At 42.8% G+C, this 26865-nt stretch overlaps 1 protein-coding gene across 12 annotated transcripts in view; it reads right to left on the bottom strand.

Annotated features, from left to right (window-relative positions):
• KMT5B (lysine methyltransferase 5B) overlaps window positions 1–26865 on the bottom strand; it is a 57728-nt gene that overhangs the window by 18866 nt on the left and 11997 nt on the right. For 8 of the 12 annotated variants that reach the window (XR_002341422.1, XR_002341419.1, XR_002341420.1 and 5 more), the window contains exons 2-6: window positions 18474–18706; window positions 10980–11127; window positions 5987–6055; window positions 752–917; window positions 262–371 (exon numbers count right to left, since the gene is read on the bottom strand). Coding sequence is in view for 8 of the 12 variants with exons in the window: in XM_021082732.1 (XP_020938391.1) it covers window positions 262–371; window positions 752–917; window positions 5987–6055; window positions 10980–11127; window positions 18474–18630 (650 nt within the window). In the remaining 4 variants the exon portion in view is untranslated. Of the gene's footprint in view, window positions 1–261; window positions 372–751; window positions 918–5314; window positions 5472–5986; window positions 6056–10979; window positions 11128–18473; window positions 18707–26865 lie in introns of those variants that run through there. The other 4 variants (XM_021082728.1, XM_021082729.1, XM_021082726.1 and 1 more) reach the window with 3 other exon arrangements.

The raw sequence follows: 26865 nt of genomic DNA, 5'->3' as shown, positions 1-26865 counted from the left end.
AAGGCCAGGGATCGAACCCACAACCTCGTGGTTCACAGTCGGATTCACTTCCGCTGTGCCACGACGGGAACTCCTCAAGTCAACCTTCGAATTCCAGCGTCCTGACCCTGGTCACTGGGCTGAGGTTCCAGCACTGCCCTGGCTCCTGTGGGGTAAGCTCCAACTTTACTCCCTCTCACAACTGCTCAGCTCGTGAACAGTAACTTAAGAGAAAGCTCTAAATAAAATTACTTTATGGGTTTATACTAGTATAATAGTTACCACTCTTTCGTTGCAACTATTTTGGCTCCATTTTGTTCTGAAGAGTATCTATTACAAGGCAATATTTCAAATCCACTGTCAGTCGCAAACATTCGCAAGTAAATAAATACCTAAAACAGAAAAAGAAATTTGATATTTACTTTATGTTGAATTATTAATCCTGCTAGACTTCCTCAGAATTATAAAAGCAAATCACCACCAACTATGTAAAAAATTTTAAGATTCAGTAACAAATTCTGTTATTTTAAAACTTCAAATACTTGTAAACCTGATGTCTATGTTACTCTACAAGTTCACAATAAATCTCACTTCTGGCGACCAGGGTTTCTCTGTGGACGGTCATATAAATGACCAGTAGTATTAGATCTTCATACTGACTAGTGTCCCGAAAGTCCGACTCAAAATTTCAGTGTTCACTAAAACTTAGGCTTGAGATTCCTTTACTCTTGTTCAAACAGATAAACAGTACTAATTTTATTAATAAACCTACATGTTCCTTGAATAATTTCTCCTGCATTTTGTTCTTGTTGAGAAAATAGTGCCGTGCCCATTCGCCTGAAGTCAAACATTTGAAGGCTTTCTCCAAGTGCTCGTCTTTCTTAAAACGTTCAATTACTTCCTTTAGTTCTTCTTGCCTTCCTTTAATAGGCCGGAATCTCAAAGAAAGCAAGACAATAACTTTAGTTATCTTCCACAACCCTTGGGCCACTGCTAAGAGATCTTGAGAAAAAAGCAACCCGAAAACAGCAGTCAGCCACCGAACAAAAGAGGACGGCAATCCTGGTAACCATCGCTAAAGGAGTACTCATCATCAGGGGAGAGAGCTCCTCTTCCTCAGACTGTCCTTTAAGCCACTGCTACCTAGTTAACTGAGAGGTGACCAGGTGATTCAAATGAAAGCTGATTCAGGCTTCTAACTAGTCATCTACTTTGAGAGGTACAAATAAATGACAGAGCTCGATTAGAGCTTATCTAATTGAGTTAGAAAGACAAAAGAGTTCTTTTAAAACATGCAAAATCAAGCCAAAAGAGTGCAGGCAATGAGCTGCAGAAAAAAGATGAAGCAAACAAAATCATGCCATAAACATTCTCTATGCACACAGTTAGAAAAAAGCCAAACTAAACATCCCAACAGGTCTTAAAGCACACTATGATGTTCCAATTCCATGTCAAATTAATCTTGGATAACTGCATTCGGAGAACAAGGGTGCAAGAGTACAACTCGAGCAGCGACCCTGTCGTGCTGGTGACAGAAGGGAAAACTGCTGGGGGAGAACCCCGGAAGGCTTCTCCTGTGAGATCGGCCAGATGACTTCAGAACACTACATTGCGGGACACGTGCTAACACATGACACAATCACGGTCCAGGTGAAACCTAAGTTTGTAAGCCCCTCATTTTAAAGGTATGTTCTCAGGAGAATGCGTACTGTGATTAGAGGTACGTGGATCTAAACTTTAAAATCTCTTCACATGTCAATTTCATTTGCTTTATTTTCCAAAATAAAAGTTTAAAAAAAAACCCCAACATCAACAAAAAAGGATTACAGACTGCTATTGAAATAAAATACATTAAGAAAAAAAATTAGTGTCTCCTGAGAAAAAAACTTTGAACTATGCATCTTACTCTAACATTTCAAAGTGCACATCTCTGGAGTTCCCGTTGTGGCACAGCAGAAACGAATCCGACTAGGAACCATGAGGTTGTGGGTTCGATCTCTGGCCTCACTCAGTGGGTTAAGGATCTGGCATTGCTGTGAATTGTGGTGTAGGTCGCAGATGTGGCTCAGACCCCACATTGCTGTGGCTGTGGCGTAGGCCAGCAGCTGTAGCTCCAATTAGACCTCAAGCCTGGGAACCTCCATATGCCATGGGTGCAGCCCTAAAAAAGCAAAAAAAAAAAGCAAAAAAAAAAGGTGCACATCTCAGACACCTGAAAATGCTAAAACTGAGGTAAGATCTAGACTAAACCCCAGCAAAGGAAGCACTCAAGCAGTATTTTTTCCTAGGTAAGCTATCACAAATGCATTCGTAACATTTCAAGATTTTAAGCCACAATATTTCTCTAAGGATTATTTATTAGTTGCTGTTTACCCAGGTGCTATGGTGAAAAATGTATGATAAAGGACAAAGCTACCGGTCTTGAAATGAAAATTTTGTTGGGACTGAAAGACACATAATTGCATTGAACAGATACGCAAGGCATCAATATGTAAATGCATGTTCATGTGGTACAAACAACATCACTACAGCGTTTTAAGGTACGGAAACTATAATGAAAAGGTAAGATCTGTTTGGGAAGGGGGCAGTTCGGCGTTGACACTGATATGGGTAATGAGGACAATGGTGAATTCAGACTTCTCAAGAAAAAACAGTATTATTATAGGCAGGAAGAATCAAAAGAAGGAAGGCAAAGGGAGAGAAATTCTAAGGGGCTAAGAGAGTCAGCTGGCTACCAAGAGTAAAGGAAAGTACTAGAAGGAGGAAGAGAGCAGGCTCGAGGAACAGAGCAGATGTAACACCAGTCACTGAAAGGGTCTTAGAGGCCTTCAGCTGCGTCGCGTGCTGACACCTCCAGGCACTTTCGAGCTGCAGCCTAGATTCGGCAAGCTCTCACGACAACTGAGGAGCACCATGTGAAGGGGTTCAAGCCCATCCTAGAGACACCCTATGAAGAAACGGACGATGCCCTATTTCGTTCTCCGTTTCAATCAGCAGACCAGCCCTCAGAGATGAGTGGCAGTCTCATGAACAATTCGGAATGTCTTTAGGCTGTCAGGTTACGGTGTCAGAGAACTACTATTAAGTACTGCACACATGTGCAGAACTGTGAATGTCTCCAAACTTCCAGAGTTACATTAAATGACGCACCTGCAGCCATCACAAGTGATTTTGTCAAGGTTCTTTGTTCTTTAAGAAACCAAATCTAAGCCCCTCTGGTTGCAACCCTGGACGGGGTGGTTATCTGCATACGAAGGACAGATGAGACAACCAAGCAGCTGTTAGCTAAGGCACAAAGAGCAGCACTGCGGGCAGCACGGACGACAGGAGACAGACAACCCACGCTGTGCAGAGAGGAGAAAAGCAGCAGCTCCCTCTGAGCAAAGAGGATGAAGAACCCATGACATGAAGTGGCAGGGCTACGACAGAAGGAGCCAAGCGATCTTAAATGGTCAATGAGGCTCTGGCCCACGACGACATTCTTAGACTAACTGCATGGCCTGACACGTTAAAAGCAAGAGTCGGGACTAATTCACCTGAAGAGCTCAAGACTGACAGAAAAGACGCGACAGGCCTGTAAGGGACGCTGGCTCTTCCTGACAGGTCTTATGTGTGCTTCCTGAAACTTCTTTCCTCTCTAAAAAGGCCTCTCACCTATCCTTCTGGTTACCCTTCCTTCATGACGCCAAAAAATTTATATGCTAAAACCAAAACAAAATAATCCAACTTTTTTTTTTGGGGGGTGACCCCTGTAGCATGTGGAAGGTCCCAGGTCAGGGATCAAACCCACACCACAGCTGTAACCAGAGCCACAGCAGTGACAATGCTGGATCCTTAACTTGCTGAACCGTGAGGGAACGCCAAAACAATCGACTCTCGATGTACTAATACTCTGCCTTCTACATACCCTGTGACTTCTATTTCTGCATTCCTGGCTGCTACTGCCTCAGATACAAACAAAACCTCCCCAACTGTCCCTTGCTACCCAGTGAGAACCTCCCTTTCGCTTCGAGTGTAATTTACTGTCAAAAGTTACTGTCGCAGTTGGCTGCCACAGGCGTGAGATGACAGTGAGGCGAAGGAGGAAGATACAAGAGCGGGTGTGCAGGTGTTTCAAGAACCCTGTGGAAGAACATCCGCGTCACCCGGCTGACAGTGCCAGTCAAATCCCATCACAACAAAACTGCAAGGAAAGAAACATTACTCAATAACATACAACTATTAGGGCCAGGGCAAAAGGCACTGAAGACCTGAGAAAAAATTAACTTTCTGGCGTTCCCGTCCTGGTGCAGCAGAAACAAATCTGACTAGGAACCATGAGGCTGGAGGTTCTCTCCCTGGCCTCACTCGGTGGGTTAAGGATCCAGCATTGGCGTGAACTGTGGTGTAGGGCGCAGGCGCGGCTCAGAGCTGGTGCTGGCCAGCAGCTGCAGCTCTGATTAGACCCCTTAGCCAGGGAACCTCCAAATATACCGCAGGTGTGGCCCTAAAAATGACAAAAGACAAAAAAAAAAAAATTAGTTTTCTACTAGTGAATAGAAAAAATACACTGTCTTCTCCTTAACCATAAGGGCTCTAAATCTCCCACACAAAGTTCACAAAGCTATCCTTACACTGTGGCTCTTAAAGCCATTATCTTTTTTTTTAAGGGCCGCAGGTGCAGCATATGGAAGTTCCCAGGCTAGGGGTCGAATCAGAACTATAGCTGCTGGCCTACGCCACAGCTCGTGGCAACACTGGATCCTTAACTTGCTGAGCAGGGCCCGGGATCAAAACCATATCCTTGTAGATACTAGCTGGGTTTGTTCCTGCTGAGCCACGACAGAACTCCTCAAAACTATTAGCGCTGGATAATTCAGATTATCTGAAACAACTGGCTTGTTCCATTAATGAGGGGAAAAAAAGGTCCAATGAGGGCTCATTAATGGAAGGGTTGGGACTGCCAGCCAGGCCTTACTTGGCCCTGCCCTCTGCTCTGAACCATGAAGGCCCTCTTGCGCGGCTTCGTTATCAAAATAGGATTTGACTTGTGTCTCCCTGGTACACTGACGACACTGTGAGAAGGGTGGACACACATATACTTTGAAACTGCGTATCTGTGGGGTAGGATGGCAGGGAGGCAAGAGAAATGGGTATGTGGCATTCCAAAATCAGTATGCCCTCCTCCTCCCTCTTAGTATAAAATGTGCAAATTTAAATAAACCAAACATTACTTTTCTCTTCCCACACCTCTCTGATCAATGGCCAATGTAGGAAATTTTAAAATATGTCATTTACAATCGTTCATTATTAAAAGGGGCAGGAAAAAAACATATGAATTCACACTCCCACACACCTGTTCCCCACTCTTTCCAGAGACTGACTTCCCAGGTTTTCTTGCTATTTGGTGTTTCTGTTTCCAAACCCAAGAGACCAGTGTGGCAATGAAGAAAAGCTGTGGCTTTGTCTGAGCTGTACTACCGTGCCCTTCCGTTAGCATGAACAACCAAGAGCTGACGGGAGGGTGGGGGATAGAAAAAAGGGAGCAAGGGAAGGAGAGAGGAAGAGAGAGAAAAATGCTCAAACATTTGAGATATAAAACCACGAGGCAACATCGTGACACATTTCCCCCTCTGAAGAGAGTTTCGGTGCAAACTGACAGGTGGCAGATGCTGCGAGGAGGGGTCGTGCTGGAACCCGGGCTCTCCAATCCTCCCTGGCCTGCAGGAAACCACCAGAAGCATACCTGGCTGAGCCCTGCCACGGGGGCTCAGCTAATCCCAGGCAGTGACTCCTGATCTGTGAGCGAATGATTCTCTTAACATTACCCTGTTATGGAGTAAAGCAGGTTTTTTTTTTTTTTTTTTTTAAATATAGCTATTACCAAGACCAAACTGTTTTAAAAGTCTGCAAAATGTTCTAAAAACTGTGTTTATGCTGACACTTCCAATTACTTAACATAAAGGACCATTATAAACGGGAAACTGATTAGTGGGTTGTCTTATTGTTTGCAATGCTCTCTACCTACCTCACGGGGTTGTTGTGAGGAAAACTGTCAGATTTTGAAAAATGCCTTGAGCTCCTCGAAGGAAAAGCGCTATATAAATGCAAAAACAAACAACAATAAAAGACTATTTGTATAATTTGCACTTGTAATTTCTAAACAGATTGACAGTGTTAGCTGCAGCATAAATCCCGACATCGCTGTGACACCCAAGAACCGCAGGAAGCCGTGGGTCTGTTCGACATGGTGACGGAGGCCGGGAGAGTAAAAGTCCTTCCTTCCCGCATAATGTCAAGTCCTACCTTTGATCAGCTGAAAAATTTCTTCCTGCTTTTTGGTCAAGCGCTTCATTTTTTTTTTTTCTCTTTTAGGGCCACACTTGTGGCATATGGAGGTTCCCAGGCTAGGGGTCAAATGGGAGCTGCAGCCGCCAGCCTACGCCACAGCCACAGCCACAGCGATGCAGGATCCGAGCCACGTCTGTGACCTACACCACAGCTCAGTGCAAAGCCGGATCCTTAACCACTGAGTGAGACCAGGGATCAAACCTGTGTCCTCATGGATACCAGTCGGGTTCATTACCGCTGAGCCATGATGAGAACTCCCTCAAGCACTTAATTTTAAAATGATGTTTAAAGTGATTTTATAAATTCATATTCAACAGATATGAATAACCAAATATATGAATGAGGAAAATAAAAATTAGACAGTTCCAGCAGTGGAAGGACGAAAGGGTGAGTAAGGACTGCGCCAGGCTGAAATCTGTGCCGACATGACTCTTCCCATTTCTTTTTCTTTTTCTTTTTGCTTTTTAGGGCTGTACCTGTGACATATGGGTTCCCGAGGTAGGGCTCTAATCAGAGCTATGGCTGCTGGCCTACACCACAGCCACAGTCACGACAGATCCAAGCCCCATCTGCGACCTACACCATAGCTCAGGGCAAAGCCGGATCCTTAACCCACTAAGGCCAGGGATCGAACCTGAGTCCTTAGGGATACTAGTTGGGCTCGTTACCGCCGAGCCATGACAAGAACTCCGACTCTTCACATTTTCTTTGAGTGATGCTCTCCCCACTACTCAGGGTACCCTAAAATCGCCAGTCATGCAGCCTGAACAAGGGGCGTCACTGAAAGCACCCACTCCTGCTTCACCACATTCACCCCCACTAGCTTTTTAAAATATTAATGCTATTGCCAACAACTCTTCTCTGGTAAAAAGGAAGAATTTAAGTTTCATACTTGACAAAAGTCAATTAAATTGAAATATTTCCCAACAGAGTGAAATCACTATTTTGTTCATGCTATTTCTAGGCATTCCCGCCACACCCCTGACTGCCATGTTAGTAAATACAGGGATATGTTAAGATTAAAACAAAAGCAATTCATAAAATAGCCAGTTTGAGAAATCCTCAAATAATTAAGCATCTGTTTCTAAACAGTGTTCCTGAAGGTACAACTGAAAGAAGTCGAAGTGAAGAGAAGGACATAAAAAGAGAGAAACTAAAAAATGACATCAAATTACAAACGTATCAACCTACGAAAAAAAGAGACCACTTATATAAGTAACATACAGACAGCTTGGAGAAACAAAATCCAAGCTCTAATTACATCTTCTGGTCCCCCCCCCTTTTTTTTTTTTTGCCACAGCTGTGGCACTTGGAAGTCCTGGGGCCAGGGATCAGACCCACACCACAGCAGACACAACACCAGATCCCCAAACCCCTGACTCACCCCAGAACCCCCTTCCAGTCCCTTCTTTCTTTCTTTCTTTTTTCTTTTTCTTTTTCTTTGTCTTTTTGCCTTTTCTAGGGCCCCTCCCGAGGCATATGGAGGTTCCCAGGCTAGGGGTCCAACCTGTGTCTGCGACCTACACCACAGCTCACGGCAACGCCAGATCCTTAACCCACTGAGCAAGGCCAGGGATCGAACCTGCAACCTCATGGTTCCTAGTCGGGTTCGTTCACCGCTGCGCCACGAATGGAACTCCTCCAGTCACTTCTTTTGCATCCCAAAGAGAAGCCCACAAAAATCGAATAATATAAGGAATATTTATGATTATTGCAATTAAGCACGATGGATATTACTTATTTTCTATAAAACGTTTTTGAAATGGTTTATGTGACATTCTTGCTCAAAAGATAAAGAACTATAAATGATAGTTTCATTTTCAAATAAGTTCACTAAGATTAAATGAAACGCATACGGCTTTAAGATTAACAAGCTTCATTAGTAAAATCCTGTCTATTCCCTAAATATCAGCTTGCAAGTCTGTTAAAATACCTTTGAAATGAGTGCTCTGGGGAAAGGCAGAGAGTGAGCACACTTGTTGACACGGTGACATCAACTGCTTCACCACCCTGGTCTAAAGGGCCAACGCTTACAATGCCAACACAGCCAAGGCAGTCTCACCCGGGGACAGGAGCATCACCCACACCATCGACAGCTGTTTAGGAACTGTCTGGGTAGGTTAAATGTTGCACTGGGAAATACGGAACGGGGGTCCTTGGATACAGTAAGATCTTAAGTGTAGTGACTGCCATGTGGTCGTCCCAACCTTGACATCTTAGGACTGCATGTTTTAAAGTGAGCCCTAGAAAACAGCTGATGAGGAACTTTCTACCCCTTTATCATATCACAAAAAAGCTCAGTAGGCCAGATGGTTTAGGACCTCGCTTTGAAAGCGTAACTGGGAGCGCATCGGAAATGGAGACTCTCGAGCCCCCGAGATTGAAGCAGAACCTGCACCTTCACAAGATTTCCCAAGTGACTCAGACGTAAACCAATTACAAGAAACAGTTGTTAAGAAGGACGTCTACAGACAACACGAGTTATTTACTCTTGCAGAACCCAGTAATAGGTAATACTTCATCCTCTGGAATAGTCAAAGCATGGAGTTCCTTTCTAAGTCACTACAACTTTGATTGTAATTTTGATGGAAAAAAAATGTTTTTCCTTTTTTTTGGCCGCTCCACAGCATAGGGAAGTTCCTGGGCCAGGGACCAGATCCAAGCCGCAGCAGCTATGGCAACGCTGGATCCTTAACCCACTGTGCCGAGCCAGGGATCGAACCTGCATCCCAGAGCTCCAGCAATGCTACCGATCCCACTGCGCCATAGTGGGAACTCCTAGAAAACTTTTTAAAATGGTTTATATGCATCCATATCTCAGTATATGAGGCATAATGAAGACAGTCTGTTCCTTGAAGACTCCAGGCCATAATCACGGCTTGTGTAGTAATATTCTGAACGCCGCTAGACTGTTACGTGAAATAGTTATTCTGGGGGAAAAAAGGCTAACAAGCGAGTTAAATGCTATTAAGACCCTAACAGTACGAGAATGAGCACTGGTTGCTTATGTTCACTGGGAAAAAAGAATGTGGGCTTAAAATGATGCCAACTGGATTTTAGTTGGATGCTGATTTTCCAGAGAACAGCCATCCATTTGTCTATGCAGAAAATTTTAAAATGTGCCCCCCCCCCGGCAGCAGGGAACTATTTTAATAACCTCTCCAGTCCATTCCAACTTCCACTTCATTTTAGTCAGTAAAGATATATGATGACAGGAAATTACATGAAAATACCACAGGCACAAGTGAACCTGCATCACTTCTTTTGGGATTTAGACCTGCCCCCCATGAATCACTGGTGACTATCTACCTAGTCACCTCTAGGGGAGTCACCAACACCGGAGCTACAAGATGCTCGAGCTAATGTGATGGAGGTAAGAGTGAACAGTGGCCCAGAACTTGCACCACACCCTAAATCTCTGCTGTAATGCTTTTCCACCAGACTCGAAAACCCTTGGTCACTGAAGTTAAAAGATAACAAAAAGTTGTAAAGTTCTGACTTTGGTGTTTGGTGGTTAATTACAAATTTATCTAAGGGCTTTTTAGGGGGAGAGATGATGTTTAAGAGAATGAGCATAGGGGAGTTCCCGTCACGACTCAGTGGAAACAAAGCTGACTAGCATCCATGAGGACTCAGGTCGGAACCCCGGCCTCCATCAGTGGGTTGGGGATCCGGCATTGCGGTGAGCTGTGGTGTAGGTTGCAGACACAGTTCAGCTCTGGTGTTACTGTGGCTGTGGTGCAGGCTGGTGGCTATATCTCTGATTCGACCTGGGAACCTCCACATGCTGCAGGTGTAGCCCTAAAAAGACAAAAAAAAAAAAAAAAAAAAAAAAAAAAGAGAGAGAGAGAATTAGAATAAAAACATTTAAAGGATAATGGATCTCAAGAGCTATGTAGTATTTTACATAAGATGGCAAATGATACTCAATAAAGCAGTTACACATCTATTTTCTTATCTTCATACTGAATATAAGAACATCTTTAAAAATATTCACTCTTGGAGTTCCCTTTGTAGCTCAGCAGAAACAAATACGACTAGTATCCATGAAAATGTGGGTTTGATCCCTGGCCTCATTCAGTGGGTTAAGGACCCGGTGTTGCTGTGGTTGTGGTGTAGGCTGGCAGCAGAAGCTCCAATTCGATCCCTAGCTGAGAACTTCCATATGCTGCAAGCAACAAAAACCAAAAAAACAAACAAAATCACTCTTATAATGATTAGCTGAATCTCAAAGATTACACATACTAGCAAAACTTCCTACATACATCGGCAGTTATTTTAAAAAAGAAAAGTTTGTGATAACATCATGAAAAATACTGATGCAACCTAATTTAAGAAAAAAATACACATTTTCAAGGTTTTACAGGATGCATCTAAGATTCTTCTTTCATCTAAGATATTTCTCATCAACATTTAAATAGAATATGAAGATGCTCCTCCAGCTTTATATTTTAATAGAAACACCCCGAGATAAAAATAAGAACACAGAATTAAAACTGACAACCCTTGGAAGCTTTTGTTGCTTTTCTTGGCTCACACATGGAAAATCCTTCTGTAGCAAAAAACTTTCCTTTAATGTCATTTTAAATTTGACTGAAAGTAAAATTAGCCATCTCTTTTCTCAAATTCAACAACATCATCTGTCCCACGTGGGGACAGATTAAAATTACCTAGTATTCATTTTGTGTGTTTGGAAACCTAAGTAGGGATCAAGAACCAAACTGGTTGCGAGGTCATCATTCTCACAGAGCTCCTTTGCAGACATCCCGGAAGATGGTACATATCGACTCTGTCCTTCGAATCCTGAATTACCATTACCTGTGGAAAGAACAAGAAGGAAAAGTAACTCAGCGAACGCCACCCAACTTTACCTTAAAACTCTTTACCTTCATCGACCATTTAGGTTAGAAATGCAATTACTTAATTTGATCAGTTTTGGCAATTACAAATTGAGTTCCCTCTGCAAACACAGAAAACCGAACGCGGTAGACTAACCCGGTGCCGGAGTGTGTTCTGTTAGCAGATCCTGTTCTTAGGTTTCCCAGGAACAGAGAGGCTGACAGAATCTCTGGCTCAGACGCCTACTTGCCCCTCCAAGGAAGAACTGAAAACTGGATGGGCAGATGCGCATCACAGCAGCAAGACAGCCTAAGGGGCCACTCCAGACAGGGTGAGAAGGAAACGAGAACACAAGACACCCTCTGCAGTAAGCGCCAGAAGGGCAGATCTCAAGCACCAAAGGAGTCCCAAGGCGTTAACCTCAGCTTCCTGCTTTGGGGCAGGTGAGCGATGGTCATGCCCACTCTGCTGGTAGCTGAGGCTCAGAGGTTAAGAGACCTGCTCGTGATTACAGAGCTAGGTCGAAGCAGGGAAAGAAGGAAAGAGGCTGATGGGCCTATTTCTAACTTGCCTGTTTGAAACAGATCTTGAACAAATGGATAAAAAACAGGGGAGTGACTGAAATATATAATTGAAGTCCTGGGTTTAACTGTGGAAGAAAATGTAAAGAGAGGAAAGAAGGCCAAATTCGTACAAATGAAGTTTCATCAGTACTGATTTGGGTTTGATGTTTACGTCACAGCCAGTCTGCATGGAGTCAGAACCTGTATCATAGAGGATATCAGCAGTGTAACTTGAAGCCTCTGAAAATTAAGTGGTGGAAGAATGAGAGACAAAGAGAGACGTCTAACCTTTCCATCCACTCTTCCAAAAAACAAACACACACACATATAAGTCCCTGCCAGAGGGTTGGTATGTTTTGCAATCAAATTATCTGCATGTGTAAATTATTTGATGTGTAAAACTATCAAAGTTGTTCTATTTTCTACGACAGCTTTATTAAAATTTAAATCACGTGTCATACAACTCACCCATTTAGTGTACAGTTCAATGGTTTTAAACATAGTCACAGAATTGTGTAACTATTACCACTATCAATTTTGGAACATTTTCATTACCCCCGAAAGAAACCCCATTCCTAGTCGCAGTTACTTCCCATTTCTCCCTCCCACACTGCCCCTGGTAACCACTACTCTACTTTTTCTATGAACTAGTCTGAAAAGTTCAACATGTGGTCTTCTGTGACTGGCTTGTTTCAATGAGCAGAATGCTGTTCAGGTTCATCCACGCTGTGCCATCGGTGCGCCATTCCTTGTTACGGCCAATGAATCTTCTACCGCATGGACAGGCCACATTCTGTTTACTCACTCTTCGGGCGAAAGATGTTTGGGCTGCTGCTATTTTTTGGCTAGTATGAGTAATGTTTCTGTGACCATTCAAGTGACAGTTTTTGTGGGTACGTATGTTTCAGCTCTCTCAGGTACATATACCTAGGAGTGGAACTGCTAGGTCATGTGGTTTTTTGAGAACCCGCCAGACCGTTTTCCAAAGTGGCCATACTCTTCTATGTTCCCCAAAACAGTGTATGAGGATTCTAAATTCTCCTCATCACCAGCACTTGCTACAATCTGTCCTTTTGATTTCAGACATTCCTATGATTGTGAAGTGGTATTTTCTGGTTTTGACTTGCATTTCCCCAATGACTAGTGCTTTTGAGCATTTTTTCCAAGTATTGGCCATTTGTATATCTTTGGAGAAAACATTTTGTCTATTCAGATCCCTTGCTCACTTAAAAACTGGAGTTTGTCTTTTATTATTGATTTATAAGAGTTCTTCATTCTTTATTTATTCTGGATACTAATTATCAGATACGTGATTTGAAAATATTTTCTCCCATCCTGTGAGCTATCTTTCCATAGTCTTGATAGTATCCCTTAAGTTTGCAACTTTGATAAATTTCACTTTACCTTCCATTTTTGTTGCTTGTGCTTTTAGTGTCCTGTCTAAGGAACCACTGCCTTATCCAAAATTATGCAAACTTATGGGAGTTCCTGCTGCGGCACAACAGAATTGTCAGCATCTTAGAACACTGGGAAGCAGGTTCAATCCCCAGTCTGACACAGTGGGTTAAGAATCCGGCATTGCTGCAGCTGCAGTTTAGGCTCAGATCTGATCCCTGGCCTGGGAACCTCATATGCCTTGAGGCAGCCCAAAAAGGAGAAAGAAAAAAAGGAAGGAAGGGAAGAAAAGAAAGAAAAGAAAAGAAAAGAAAAGGAAGGAAATTTATGACTGTTTTCTTCTAGGGATTTTATAGTTTAAGCTTTTAATTTAGATCTTTAATCCACTTTAATTTTTCACAGAGTGTGAGGTCGGGTCCAACTTCATTCTTTTGCACAGGATACAGCTTTGTCAGCACCAGCTGTTGAAAAGACTATTCTTTCCTCACTTAATTTTAATGGCATTTTTTTTTATAAAAGAAAAAAAATCAACTGACTGCATACATGAGGGTTTTTCAGGATTCTTGATTCTACTCCATGAACGCATGCCTATCCACACAGTATAATACTGCCTTGATTACGGCAGCTTTGTGGTAAGCTCTGAAACTGAGACGTACGAATCTTCCAACTTTGTTCTTTTTCAAGGCTGTTTTAGCTATTCTGAATCCCCTGAATTTTCATAAGAATTTTTGATAGGGACTTCATTCCATCTGTGATCATTTGGGGAATACCGCCATTTTAACAATATTAAGCCATCTAATCAATGAATATGGAATGTCTTTCCATTTGTTTAGAACTATAATTTTTTTTTCTTTTTTTCTTTTTTTTTTTTTTTTTGCTTTTTAGGGCCACACTCCCAGGATATGGAAGTTCCCACGCTAGGGGTCCAATCTGAGCTGTAGCCGCCAGCCTACACAACAGCCACAGCAACGTGGGATCCAAGCTGAGTCTGTGGCCTAAACCACAGCTCACGGCAACACTGGATCCTTAACCCACTGAGTGAGGCCAGGGATCGAACCTGCATCCTCATGGGTCCTAGTCGGATTCGTTTCCACTGAGCCACAATGGGAACTCCATCTTTAATTTCTTTCAATAATGCTTTGTAGTTTTCAAAGTTTTACACTTTGTTGCTAAATTTATTACTATTTTTCCTTTTTGGATTGTTTATTCAAAGTGTATAGAAATACAACTGATTTCTGTGTACTTATCTTGTATCCTGCAACCTTACTGAACTCATTTATTCTTAATAGTTTTTCAATGGATTCCTTAGGACTTTCTATATACACAATCATGTCATCTGCAAACAGAAATTGTTTTACTTCTTCCTTTCCAATCTGGGTGTCTTCTATTTTGTTTTCTTTGTTTTTAACTGCTGAAGTGAGACCTTCCAGTATAATGCCGAATAGAAGTGGGGAGAATGGTGAGAACGGGTATATTTATGTCTCGTTCCTGACCTTAAGGGAAATCATTCACCTTAAATATGACGTTAAGCTGTGGGGGTTTTGTACATGTCTTTTATCAGGTTGAAGAATTCACTTCCTTTTTTGTTGTTGTTGTTGTTCTTTTTAGGGTCACACCCATGGCATATGGAGGTTCCCAAGCTAGGGGCTGAATTGAAGCTGTGGGTGATGGCCTACACCACAGCCACAGCAATGCCAGATCTGAACCGCATCTGAGACCCACACCACAGCTCACGGCAACACCAGATCCTTCACCCACTGAGTGAAGCCAGAGATTGAACCTGCATCCCCATGGATACTAGTCAAATTCATTTCTGCTGAGCCACGAAGGGAACTCCAAGAACTCACTTCTATTCCGAGTTTGCTGAGAGGGTTTTTTTTGGCGGGGGGGCGGGGGGGTGCCCATGCCTGCGGCATGAACGAGTTTCCAGGCCAGGGATCAAATCCTCACCACAGCAATGACAACACCAGATCCTTAGCCTGAGCCACCAGAGAACTTCTGCTGAGTGTTTTTATCCTGAAAGGGTGTTAAAGTTTGTCAAATGCTTTTCCTGCATCTATTGGGATGATAGTATGGTTTTGTCCTTCATTCTATTACTATGGTATATTACATTAACTGATTCTCAGATGTTAAACCAAACTTAATTCCTGGGATCAATCCCACTCGGTCAAGCTGTAGAATTATTTTCATCTGTTGCTGGATTTGGCTGGCTAGTATTTTATTGAGGATTTTTTTGCATCCATATTTATTAGTTAAAGTGGTCTGTAACCTTCTTTTCTTATGATGCCCTTGTTTTTGGTAGCAGGAAATACTGGCCTTTTCTTTTTAGGTAGTGGTTTTTTTTGTTTGTTTGTTTCGTTTTTTTGTCTTTTTTGTCTTTTGTTCTTGTTGTTGTTGCTATTTCTTGGGCCGCTCCCGCGGCATATGGAGGTTCCCAGGCTAGGGGTTGAATCGGAGCTGTAGCCACCGGCCTACGCCAGAGCCACAGCAACGCGGGATCCAAGCCGCGTCTGCAACCTACACCACAGCTCATGGCAACACCGGATCGTTAACCCACTGAGCAAGGGCAGGGACTGAACCCGCAACCTCATGGTTCCTAGTTGGATTCGTTAACCACTGCGCCATGACGGGAACTCCCTGTAGGTAGTGTTTTTTGTTTTGTTTTTTAAATTATTGATCCAATCTTCTTTACTTACTATAGGTTTATTCAGATTTCATATCTCTTCTTAAATCAATTTCAGTAATCTGTTACTTTCCAGAAATTTGTTCACTTTATGTAAGTTAACTAATTTCTTGGTATACAGCTGTTCATTGTATTGTTATAATCCTTTTTATTTTGGTAAGTCAGTACTAATGTCCTCTTCGTCAACTCCTGAGTCTTCTTTCTTTTTTTTTGTCTTTTTAGGGCTGCATCTGAGGCATAAGGGGGTTCCCAGGCTTGAGGTCGAATCAGAGCTACAGTTTCTGGCCTACACCATAGCCACAGCAATGCCAGATCTGAGACCCATCTGCGACCTACACCGCAGCTCACGGCAATGCCGGATCCTTTAACCCACTGAGCTAGGCCAGGGATTGAACTTGTGTCCTCGTGGATGCTAGGCAGATTTGTCTCCATTAAGCCACGACAAGAATTCCTCCATTCTTAATCAGTCTTGCTTAAAAGGTTTGCCAATTTTTGTTGCTCTTTTCAAAGAACCAACTTTTTAGTTTTGTTGATTTTCTCTAGTCTCCATTTTATTAATTTTTATTGTTACCTCCTTCCTTCAGCTTGCTCTGGGTTTAGTTTTGTTTTTCTTTTTTTCTGGTGTTTTCTGATGAAAGGTTAGATTATTTTTGAGATCTTTCTTCTTTTTAAATACAGGTGTTCACAACTATAAATCTTCCTCTATGCACTGCTTTAGCTGCATCCCATAAGTTTTGGTTTGTTGCATCATTTTCAATCATCTCAAGGTTAGGTATTTTCTCATTTTTCTTTAGCCCACTGATTATTTAAGAGTGAGTTAATTTCCACATATTTCTGTTACCTATTTCTAATTTCACTCCATTTTGATTAGAACATATATTGTATGATTTCAATCCTTTTAAATTTATTGAGGCTTATAGTATGTCCTACTGTATGGTCTATTCTGAATAATGTTTCATGTGTACTTGAAAAGAACGTGTCTTCTACTGCTGTTGGGTAGAGTGTTCTACAGACGTGTGTTAGGAAAAACTCGTTTAGAGTACTATCTGAATCTTCTTTCCTTGTGGATCTTCTGCTTAGCTGGTCTATCCACTATTAAAAGTGGGGAACTGAAGTCTCCAAATTATTATTGAATTGTCCACTTCCCCCTTCAACTTTGTGAGTTCTTGCCTCGTGTATTCAGTGGCTCTGATGTTAGATGAAGTCACTGCAGTTTATCTGAGACGGTGCATTGCTTCGTTTCTCTTCATTGCTGGCTCTTTTTGGCACTGTTCTTGATCAACAGCATTCAGTGCGATGCTGTTCATCTTCACTCTGGGTTTTTCTATCCCATCTCTCCAAGTCTGTCTACACTTGGCAAAGTGTAGTCCATAAACAGTTATCTAAATTCTTACGTACCTACAACTAATTAAGACCTTTTTGCACTGGGTACAAAAAGGAAGCCAACAGCAATGTGCAAAAAACAAAACAACAAAATATTTGAGATGCTTAATTTTCCGACCAGAACCAATATCACTGCTCTACAGTCATGACATCTCTCAATTCCTTCAGGGGTTGAGGAGGTGTCCAAGCAGAGGAGAATCCATTTAGTCTTGGGCTCTCTCCCTACTCCTATCCCAAGCAGGAATTTCTGTCTGGCTTTTTACCTGGGCTGGTAACAGAAAAGTTAAGGGCAGCTTGGGCCCAACCAACAGCATAAACTTGTCTTGGGCTCTCTCCCTACGCCTATCCAAAGCAAAACATTCTGTCTGGTTTTTTACCTGAGCTGATGCAGAAAAGTTACAGGCAGCATGGGCCCAAAAGACAGCATAAACTCATACAAGGTACGAAGGAAATGAAATCAGAACTGGTGTTATCCCTCTGAAACTGTAGCAAACCCCGGGCTAATCAATCCAAATCTACTGTGAGTAGGCCAATTCCAACACAAACTAAAAGGCTTTTCGATTATGGCAAAATTAACCTTAAGAAAATCAAGAAATCCAAAAAGTTGCCCTCCTTAACTTGGCCAAATACTTTTGGGCAATATTCATACAGCTGCCTACTTGGGTTTACACTTATCCTGAGGTATTTTACTCTTCTTAAAAGAACTCTGAAACATGCGTCAAATCTACACTTTCTCAAACTCTCAACAAATAAGTAGCCTCATTATCACCAAGAAGTGCAGAGGTAAAAAGGAACTCATTATCACAGTGCTTCTCTGTTAGGATAAACTGTTCAACCTGTACAAACAGAAGAAATGGCAACAATTTGAAAAGCTGCCCTTTCATTTATGTAAAGCAAAGCTGACTTCATCATTCATATTCCTCCATAGGTTTTCAAATACATATACAACTTACATCAAATATTAAATAACACAACTTGATTTTAAAAGAAATTCAGTAGCAATACTTTAATATTTTTAATAGAACAAATTAACCAGTCAGGTATAGATTCTACAAAATATAATTTAAAGTTGTGAATATAAAAACATGAAGACTGAAACTTGAGTTGTACACAAAATCTGAGGAGAATAAAAGTTGATATAACTTTGGAAGAGTAAAAAAAAAAAAAAACAACTATACAGTTAACTGTGAGAACATAAAAAAATTGTTTTGAAAACAGAGAACAGAATACACATTACAAACTGGAAAGAATGACTGCTCCATATCACAAGCAAAAGAGCGACAGTTGAAGTGTGTACATACATCTGCTCGACCTCCTCTCTGCGTTTTTGCCAGCCTTCACGGCGTCCTTTCCCGTGTGCTGCAATTTTGGTTGATTCTGCTGATGGTCATTAGACAACTTGCCTCCACTTCTCCTGCCATTCACCACCATGTTCTTGGATTCTCCCAACCACTTCATCCCCACAGACAGCCTGACCCAGGTGCATTTAGTCACTCTCTTCAAATAGCTTAGAGAATAATTTCAATGTTCTCTCCTAACAGAAACAAAACATGAAAAACAAAACAAAACGGGGAGGTAAATACATAAAAGACCATGCTACACAGACCCCCGAGAAAGTCTCGAGAGTTTTAAAAGCAACTTAGCAATCACTGTTTCCACTCTTTAAAACGACCCTGGCTCCCCTCCACCCTGTGTCATGCGGAGGGCTACGGTGCCCTGGACTCTGAGGGGGCTTGTTCTGCTTTGCCCACTGCTCCTTCTGAACAGCGACTGGTAACTAGGAAGTGCTCAGGAAATATCTATCCTTCAGTTACCAAAAAGAATCACCTTTGCTTCTTATCATCCCGATGTCTAGGCATGGCTCAATAACCTCCTCAAATTACACATTTTGGTAACATTCTATTAACTCTGTGAGTAAACTACCAGGAAGCTGTCTCTTATGCTCGGAGGAGCTGAAGAAAAGGCATCCAAATGAAGCTTTGTCCATAGCAGCTTTGTCCCATCTTTCTGTTGTTGCTAGTCTGAAGTCAGCATTCAAGGTATTTAAAGAACCAACACTCAAATACCAAAGTACTACCCGTCGTGAAATACCTGCCTTAGCATCCCTGTACAATGGCGAGGAAAACTGAGACCATGATGTCTGCCAATACAGCGGGCAGCCCGATACCGGAGTTTTAATCAGCTGAAGTGGGGAGCAAAGCGCCTTGGATAGTGAGGGATGCTTGTAATTTCTAAGCACCTTTGGAGGTGAAGGGCAGTGGAATGAGACAGGATACCCATGACATCACCTCGTGACGGAATGAGCTTTAGTACAAGTCCCACTAAAAAGGTCCTGGAAAGTGCCAACAGAACTTTGGAGCTAAAGGAACTTTAAGATCCTAAAACCACTCCTTCAATCTGCAGGTGGAACGAGGGCAGAGAGACTGATGGAACACACCCAACGCCACACAGTTAGCCCACAGCAGCAGCAAGAGGAGAACCCAGCCCTGCCACCCACGGGTCTCACAAAACACCTGACAAGGGCCAATTTCCCTCACTTTTTCCAAACACACAGAAAAATACATGTGATAAATTATTCCAAAGTACTCCCAGAAATGCATACCTGGAACTACCTTTCATGATTGCCAATACAAACACAAAATATTAATTCTTACCTGACCTTTGGTCTCTTTTAGGTCACAGGAATTTTGTGAGAATTCACAGTGGAATAAAATGTGTGTGTGAGCAACACACTTAGGGAAAAAGGTGAAAAACAGCTAATTCATATTAAGATACTTCTACAATTCCTCTCGTACGTGTATTTTTCTCCCCATTCCTTCACTTTTACAATTCTTCTCTAACACGTATTTTTCTCCTTCCTTCACTATTTTAATGAATTAATATTTAACTTTCATTGTGCCTATCTTTTGATTCTTCTTGTAGGTTTCGCTAACCAGAAAAAAGCTGCTGCTTAAGTAACAGGAAAGGGTGAGTAAAATACTGATACATCAGTTATAAGCCAAAGATTTTTCAATTGATACATTTTATCAAATTAAACAGAAGGCCTCCTACTGATGATCAATTATATTTCTCTTTAGAAGAAAAGGCAGAGAACTCAAAGGCAGAAGTTGAGTTCTAATGCATAAAGGCAAAGAAAGCTTGGGAAAAAGGCCATGCCCAGTGACACACTTACTTCCTGGGCTGCAGAAAATGATGACCTTTTTGTCTGGCTAATTCCTTCGTGTTCCACCCATCTTCCCTGATCCCTCAGTGCCAAAGCCAGCAAGACCCCGGACTAAAAACCTGGGTAAAAGCCTTTGTGTCACCAGACGGTGAAGGCCTGTCTGCCTCCTTAATGACTGGGAGTCTTGAGGCCAAGAACTTTCTTTTCTTTTCTCCAGCACAGTACAAAGACCAACAGACCTCGACGAATGAAAGAACAGACAAATTAAGCTGTGGTCTACACTACCGAACAGAAACCACCACTTCTGTATGTTTTTAAACTATGAATCATAACCTGACCTCTTCAAATTCTCTTCTTCCTCCGATGCCCGTGCTGTCACAGGCACAGACCTGGCAGGAATCACAGCCGACACCACAGCAAGCTCCCCGCCATCCACCATCACGCTGCTTCACCCCCAAACTCTGCACCGCCAGAGAAAAAGAGTAAGAAGGTGGCAGAGCACTTTGGGCCCTTTAGGAAATCCATCTCAAGAATGACACATATAACCTACAACTACAGGTAATGATAAAGGAACGTGGTTTTTTTTTTTGTTTTGTTTTGTTTGTTTTGTTGTTGTTGCTGTTGTTGTTGCTATTTCTTGGGCCGCTCAAGCGGCATATGGAGGTTCCCAGGCTAGGGGTTGAATCGGAGCTGTAGCCACCAGTCTACGCCAGAGCCACAGCAACGCGGGATCCAAGCCGCGTCTGCAACCTACACCACAGGTCACGGCAACGCCGGATCGTTAACCCACTGAGCAAGGGCAGGGACCGAACCCGCAACCTCATGGTTCCTAGTCGGATTCGTTAACCACTGCGCCACGACGGGAACTCCGGAACGTGTTTTTAAGACTCTTTAGAGTCCTTGTATGCCTCAATGATAACACATAAAATGTAACTACATGGAACAGAAAAGGGCAATGTGGCTTCCTAGGGAATTGAGAGACAAGAGAGCAAGTCATCTCTTCCCAGAGAATCCTTAGGTTGCAACCAAGCTTCCCATTCAGAGATTAAAAAATAAAAAGAAAGAAAAGAAAGAAAAGAAAACCCAGAAAAACCTGAGATAAGGCCCAGTGATCTGCGTTTTTAATAAGCCCTCCAGGTGATTCTGATGCAATGTTGGAACGACTGTTCTAAGTTACTTATTCATTGATTATCTGTTAGGGCAAAGATCAGATGCCAAAATTTTAAGAATATTATGGAATAAAAAATTTTAATTTGAGGAAATTATACCTATCAACCTAATTCAACCTAATTTTTTTTTTCCTTTTTTCTTTTTGGCCGGCCCTTAGCATATGGAGTTCCTGGGCCAGGGATCAGATCTGAGCTGCAGTTGCGACTAAGCTGCAGTTGCAGCAACACTGGATCTTTAACCCACTGTGCTGGGCTGGGGATCGAGCCCAAGTCCCAGTGCTCCCAAGATGCCATAGATCCTGTTGTGCCACAGCAGGATCTCCTATCAACCTAATTTTTTCTGGAAAATTAGTAATAAAGTTCACCAGTACATCATTTTAGTAGTACACTCTAGTTCATGGAACACAGCCCGAGAGCCACTTTAATTTACACATAATTTCAATTAACTGTGGGTTAATGATCCAAATTGGAGCAAATTTGTAACCCTGGGTCTCATTTATTCCGTCAACTGATATTATTAGTACTATTATTTTCTTTTTAGGTCTGCCCCCTTGGCATATGAAAGCTCCCAGGCTAGGGGTCGGTTGAATCGGAGCTACAGCTGCCAGCCTACATCACAGCCACAGGGAATGGCAGGATCCGAGCTGTGTTTGCGACCTACACCACAGCTCACAGCAATGCCAGATCCCCAACCCACTGAGCAAAGCCAGGGATCAAACCGGCATCCTCATGGATTCTAGTTGGATTTCTTTCTGGTGCATCATGAGGGGAACTCTCTTTTATTATTATTATTTTTTTAACTGATACTCTTTTGTTTGGATTTCAGGTACCTTACTCTAACAGGCACTCTGTCAGTCACAGAAAGTGACTCAACTGCACCAGCAGGGACACACTGCATGTGCTTCTGCATACAGTCCAGCAGAGGCGCTAGTGCTCGCCACTCATCCAGATAATAGCAACTATTAAGGCAAAAGACTTAACTCACAAATGAACATTCTGTAAAAGCAGGTCCAGTAAAGCTATCAGAAATTCAGGGGCTATTTATAAATTTATAAACTTTAGCTCAAATGAAGATATACTCTACCAATGACCAGGTCCTACCTTCATGAGTGCAGAATCTATTCTTATTGGCACAATCATTCCCTCAAAACCATGAGCTGGGGCAGACACACATGAAAGATGGAATTTCAAAAGCTAATATAAATAAATGGATATTTAGCAGGACATTCAGGAGAAAGGAGCTGAAGACACCATGTAGCTCCCACAGAGGTGCCCCTCCCAACAGAGCAAGAGCAGTAAGTCTCTGTGGCCTGGAACCCAGCTGCCGCACACGGAGACACCGTCGTGGTCTTGAGGCCTGGTTGACAGTATCTGAGCTAACTGCTCACTGACCATATTTAGAAGTTAAAATTATCTTAAATTTATCCCAAAATTGGCAGGGAAAAAATATTCAAGAAAGGAATACTGGCTATTCCTTTTTGCTTATTTGTTTTAGGGCCACACCTAGCATATGGAAGTTCCCAGGCTAGGGGTCAAATCAGAGCTGCAGCTCCAGCCTACACCACAGCCGAGCCAGTTGTGAGCCATGTCTGTGACCTACACCACGACTCAAGGCAACGCTGGATCCTTAACCCACTGAGCGAGGCCAGGGATTGAACCCATGTCTTCATAGATACTAGTTGGGTTTGTTACTGCTGAGCCACAACAGAAACTCCCCTGGCTACTCTTTTTTTTTTTTTTTTTTTTGTCCACGCCTGTAGCACATGGAAATTCCAGGGATCAAATGTGAGCCAACACCAGACCCTTAATTAACCACTAGGCCACCAGGGAACTCCACTGGCTACTCCTTAAATGGTATAATAGCTACAAACCTTTCTCTGCTCTGATTTCCCAATACAAAAATATCATGAAAATCATTAGAAACCTATATTCCAGATACCCTTCCAGGCACTGAGGATAGAGCAAAGGACAAACGTGGTCCCTGTCCTCATTTGCGCTTACCTTCTCACGAGGAAAACTCTGCATAACAGCAAATTAACAAAGCAATGCCAGCACCATGGAGAAAATAAAGCAGTTCCGAAGTTCAGGGGGAGCCAGGGCACGGGGTGGGTGGGCAGGGGCAGCAGCACTGGGAGGAGTGCGCCAGACCAAGCCAAGTACAGAGCAGCTGGTGTGTCTGAGGACCAGCACAGAGCCCAGAGAGGCTGGGGCAGAGTAAGGGGGCAAGAGGGGCAGGCAGGAGGCCAGAAGGCTTCCACAAGAAACACCACCAACACAGGGCCTCCAAGTCCCTGCTGAGACTGGGCACTAACTCTGAGCGAGACAGAGCAGGGCACAGAGACAGGAGCTAAGTGCTAAAGGCCTGTGTTAGCTGCTTGTTACATGGAGCAGAGTTCACAAATGAGTGCTTTTAACAAAGAGGCTCTAATAAAGTGACTACCGATTTACTAGGATGAGGGAGAAAGCCCGTTAAAAGACCACAGCAACGGAGGAGGGCCAGCCCCTGGCGGTGTGCAGCGAGGTGCTGAGAAGCGGCTGGTCTGGGGATCCTCCCTGAAGGTTCTGCTGACAGACGGGATCTGCTAGCAGACCGTGTGAAACATGGAAGCACGGCATCAGGAGCTGGGGATGATACAGACCACAGGAGAACCAGGTCTGGGCAGGGCCTGGGGAGGAGTGAGGTTTGGGGCCGTCTGAGAGGGGCCCACTAGAGACGAAGCAGAGATGTTAAGGCAGCTGGATACAGTCCAAGCTGAGCCTCTACACTTGGAGTCCGTGTACAAATGGGATTTCAAGCCGGGTGGCAAGATGAGATCACCAGGGAGTGAGTACAGAGCAAAGAAGTCTTAAGGGCTGAGCAGGCGCCCAGATACTTAGAGATCAAGAAGAAGAAACAGCAACCACGGATACCGAAAAGAGCAACTAGTGAGAGAGGCAGCGAAGCAAATCAGGGACCCGTGCTCCAGGGAGGAGGGCCCAACCTGGGCACAGGCTGCAGTTGCTCACGCGCCAAAGTGAGTCGAAACTCATGGACCACCTGCGAGAACTTCTGAAATGGACCTGACGGTTCGAAACGGCCTCATGGAGAAAGAACGAGAGAGCAGAATGGAATATAAGGAATAAAGAGTAGAGTCCTAAGTTCTTGTCATTTGTTTCAAATAAGAGGAAAAAAAAGAGGGCAAATTTCAGGTACCAAAAAAGACACGCAAAATTCAGAGGGTGGGAGATGCTAGGAATAGGTTAATTTGAGACCAGCATGCCTTGAGAGAGTTTGTAAGGATCTTTGTTTAAACCAATAGATTAATTTGTTCTCTGGACTGGAGGAATAAAGGTCACCCGAGGACGGTGACAGATGGAATTCCTAGGGGTTCTGTGCAAGGCTCTGCCCCTCTATTTTTATGAGTGTTCACAAAAATGACACAACTGGGCTCTAAGGAAGCACAACTGTTGACTATGCTTTGGGGCGGGCACACCTGACACTAAGATCAACAGGAAAGTAGCTGGGAGGCTGGAATAACCTGTACACACTACTGTATAAACTAGATGATTAATGAGAACCTACTGTACAGCACAGGAAAATCTTTCAACAGCTTGTAATAACCTACACGGGAAAAAAGAATGGATGTACTTATATGCATGACTGGTTTACTCTGCTGTGCACTGGAAACTAATACCACACTGTAAGTCCATTACCCTCCAATGACATTTTAAAAAATAAAATACAATCAACAGGAAAGGTTTCACTGGACCAATAGGTAGGGAAGGAGGCCTGTACTTCAGATTCTAGCACCAACGTAAACAATATATACAAAATGTACTAGGTAACTGCTAAAATAAGAGCTGCCTTTAAAGGTTTCCATGGAGTTGTATCTAAAGAGGAAACTTCAAATCACATTTTAATAACCACTAAGGCACACACGCGCAACATCATACATTCCAAATCACCACAAGCAATGGCTTTCTTTAGGGGAATGGAATTAACATCAAAACAGGTTTTGGTTTTGTTTTGTTTTGCTTTTGTCTTCTTAGGGCTGCACCTGCAGCACATGGAGGTTCCAAGCTAGGGGTCTAATCGGAGCCACAGTGGCAGGCCTACACCAGAGCCACAACAACACGGGATCCGAGCCATGTCTGCAACCTACACCACAGCTCACAGCAATGCTGGATCCTTAACCTACTGAGCAAGGCCAGGAATCGAACCCGCAACCTTACGGTTCCTAGTCGGATTCATTTCCACTGCGCCACGAAGGGAACTCCCCGAAACAGTTTTCCCCCAAAATGTTTACAAGGAACCTATTTACTTGTAATTGGAAAAAAACAAACACTCCTCCCCCAAATGCCTGAAAAAGCTTCTGAAGAAAGCACACAGAGCTGTTTCATGGAAAATGTGCCTGGTTTATGTAAAGCGCCTGCTCTATTCCCAGTGACGGACCCTCAACAAATGCCAACACCCTTCCGGCCCCCTCCTGGTCCCTTTATGGGTGCACGAGGGTCGTGAACTGCTTAGGGACTTTTGGGCTCAGCTGCTCATTTCCAATCTGAGAACTCTGGTTTCAATTCTTTTTTACTTAAAGCTTTAGAACAGGAATCTTTGTTGTTGTTGTGAATCAGCCTAACACAAATCAGGATTTTGGAAAGTCTGTCAGAAAAAAGAAAACCTTGATTCTGAAAAGACTATCAAGAATTTTAACATAATTCCTGTGACACTACCAAGAACTTTCTAACCAGTTTACAAGTTAGATTTGTTTGCAGGCAATCTTAGAGAAATTATCCACTGACAACAAAACAATCCCCATGTGGCTGAAAAGGAAAAGGTAACACATATTTTTAAAAAGCAGGCTCTAGCTTGCTAGAGGACTTTTGAAAATCTTTATTGAGAAAAAGCAGAACAAACATTTTTCAAGTGATTCAGTTACAATTTGCTAAGAAAACAATCCAATACACCAAACAGTTAACAGTCTTATATTGGGAAAAAGTGATTACAAGCAATTTTCCGTTACAGGGCATATTTGTCAAAGATTCAAACTTTTCAAAATGAGCAAATATTACTTGTGTAATAAGAACTTTAAAGATATATATGTATATATAAAGGAAAATGAAATAGATTTCACAAAAATTCTTCTGCATCATCCAATTTCTAAAACTTTAAACACAGCAATTCAAAAACAGACTTCTAGGCTGATGGGAAGTGAAAAACTGTCACTGAAATACTTCCGCAAGCTTTTGATGCCTCTGCTCATGGACTCTGATGCTCACGTGTCACATCCCCAGACTCCCAGGAGTTTTATATTTTAAATAAGCACAAGGAAAACAAACACAAATGAAAAGCACAGAAATGAAAGAAAGCACTGTCCAAAGAGC

The sequence above is a fragment of the Sus scrofa genome, chromosome 2 (genome assembly GCF_000003025.6).
Source record: "Sus scrofa isolate TJ Tabasco breed Duroc chromosome 2, Sscrofa11.1, whole genome shotgun sequence".
Taxonomy (NCBI): Eukaryota; Metazoa; Chordata; class Mammalia; order Artiodactyla; family Suidae; genus Sus; species Sus scrofa.
This window is presented reverse-complemented; position numbering and strand designations above follow the sequence as displayed.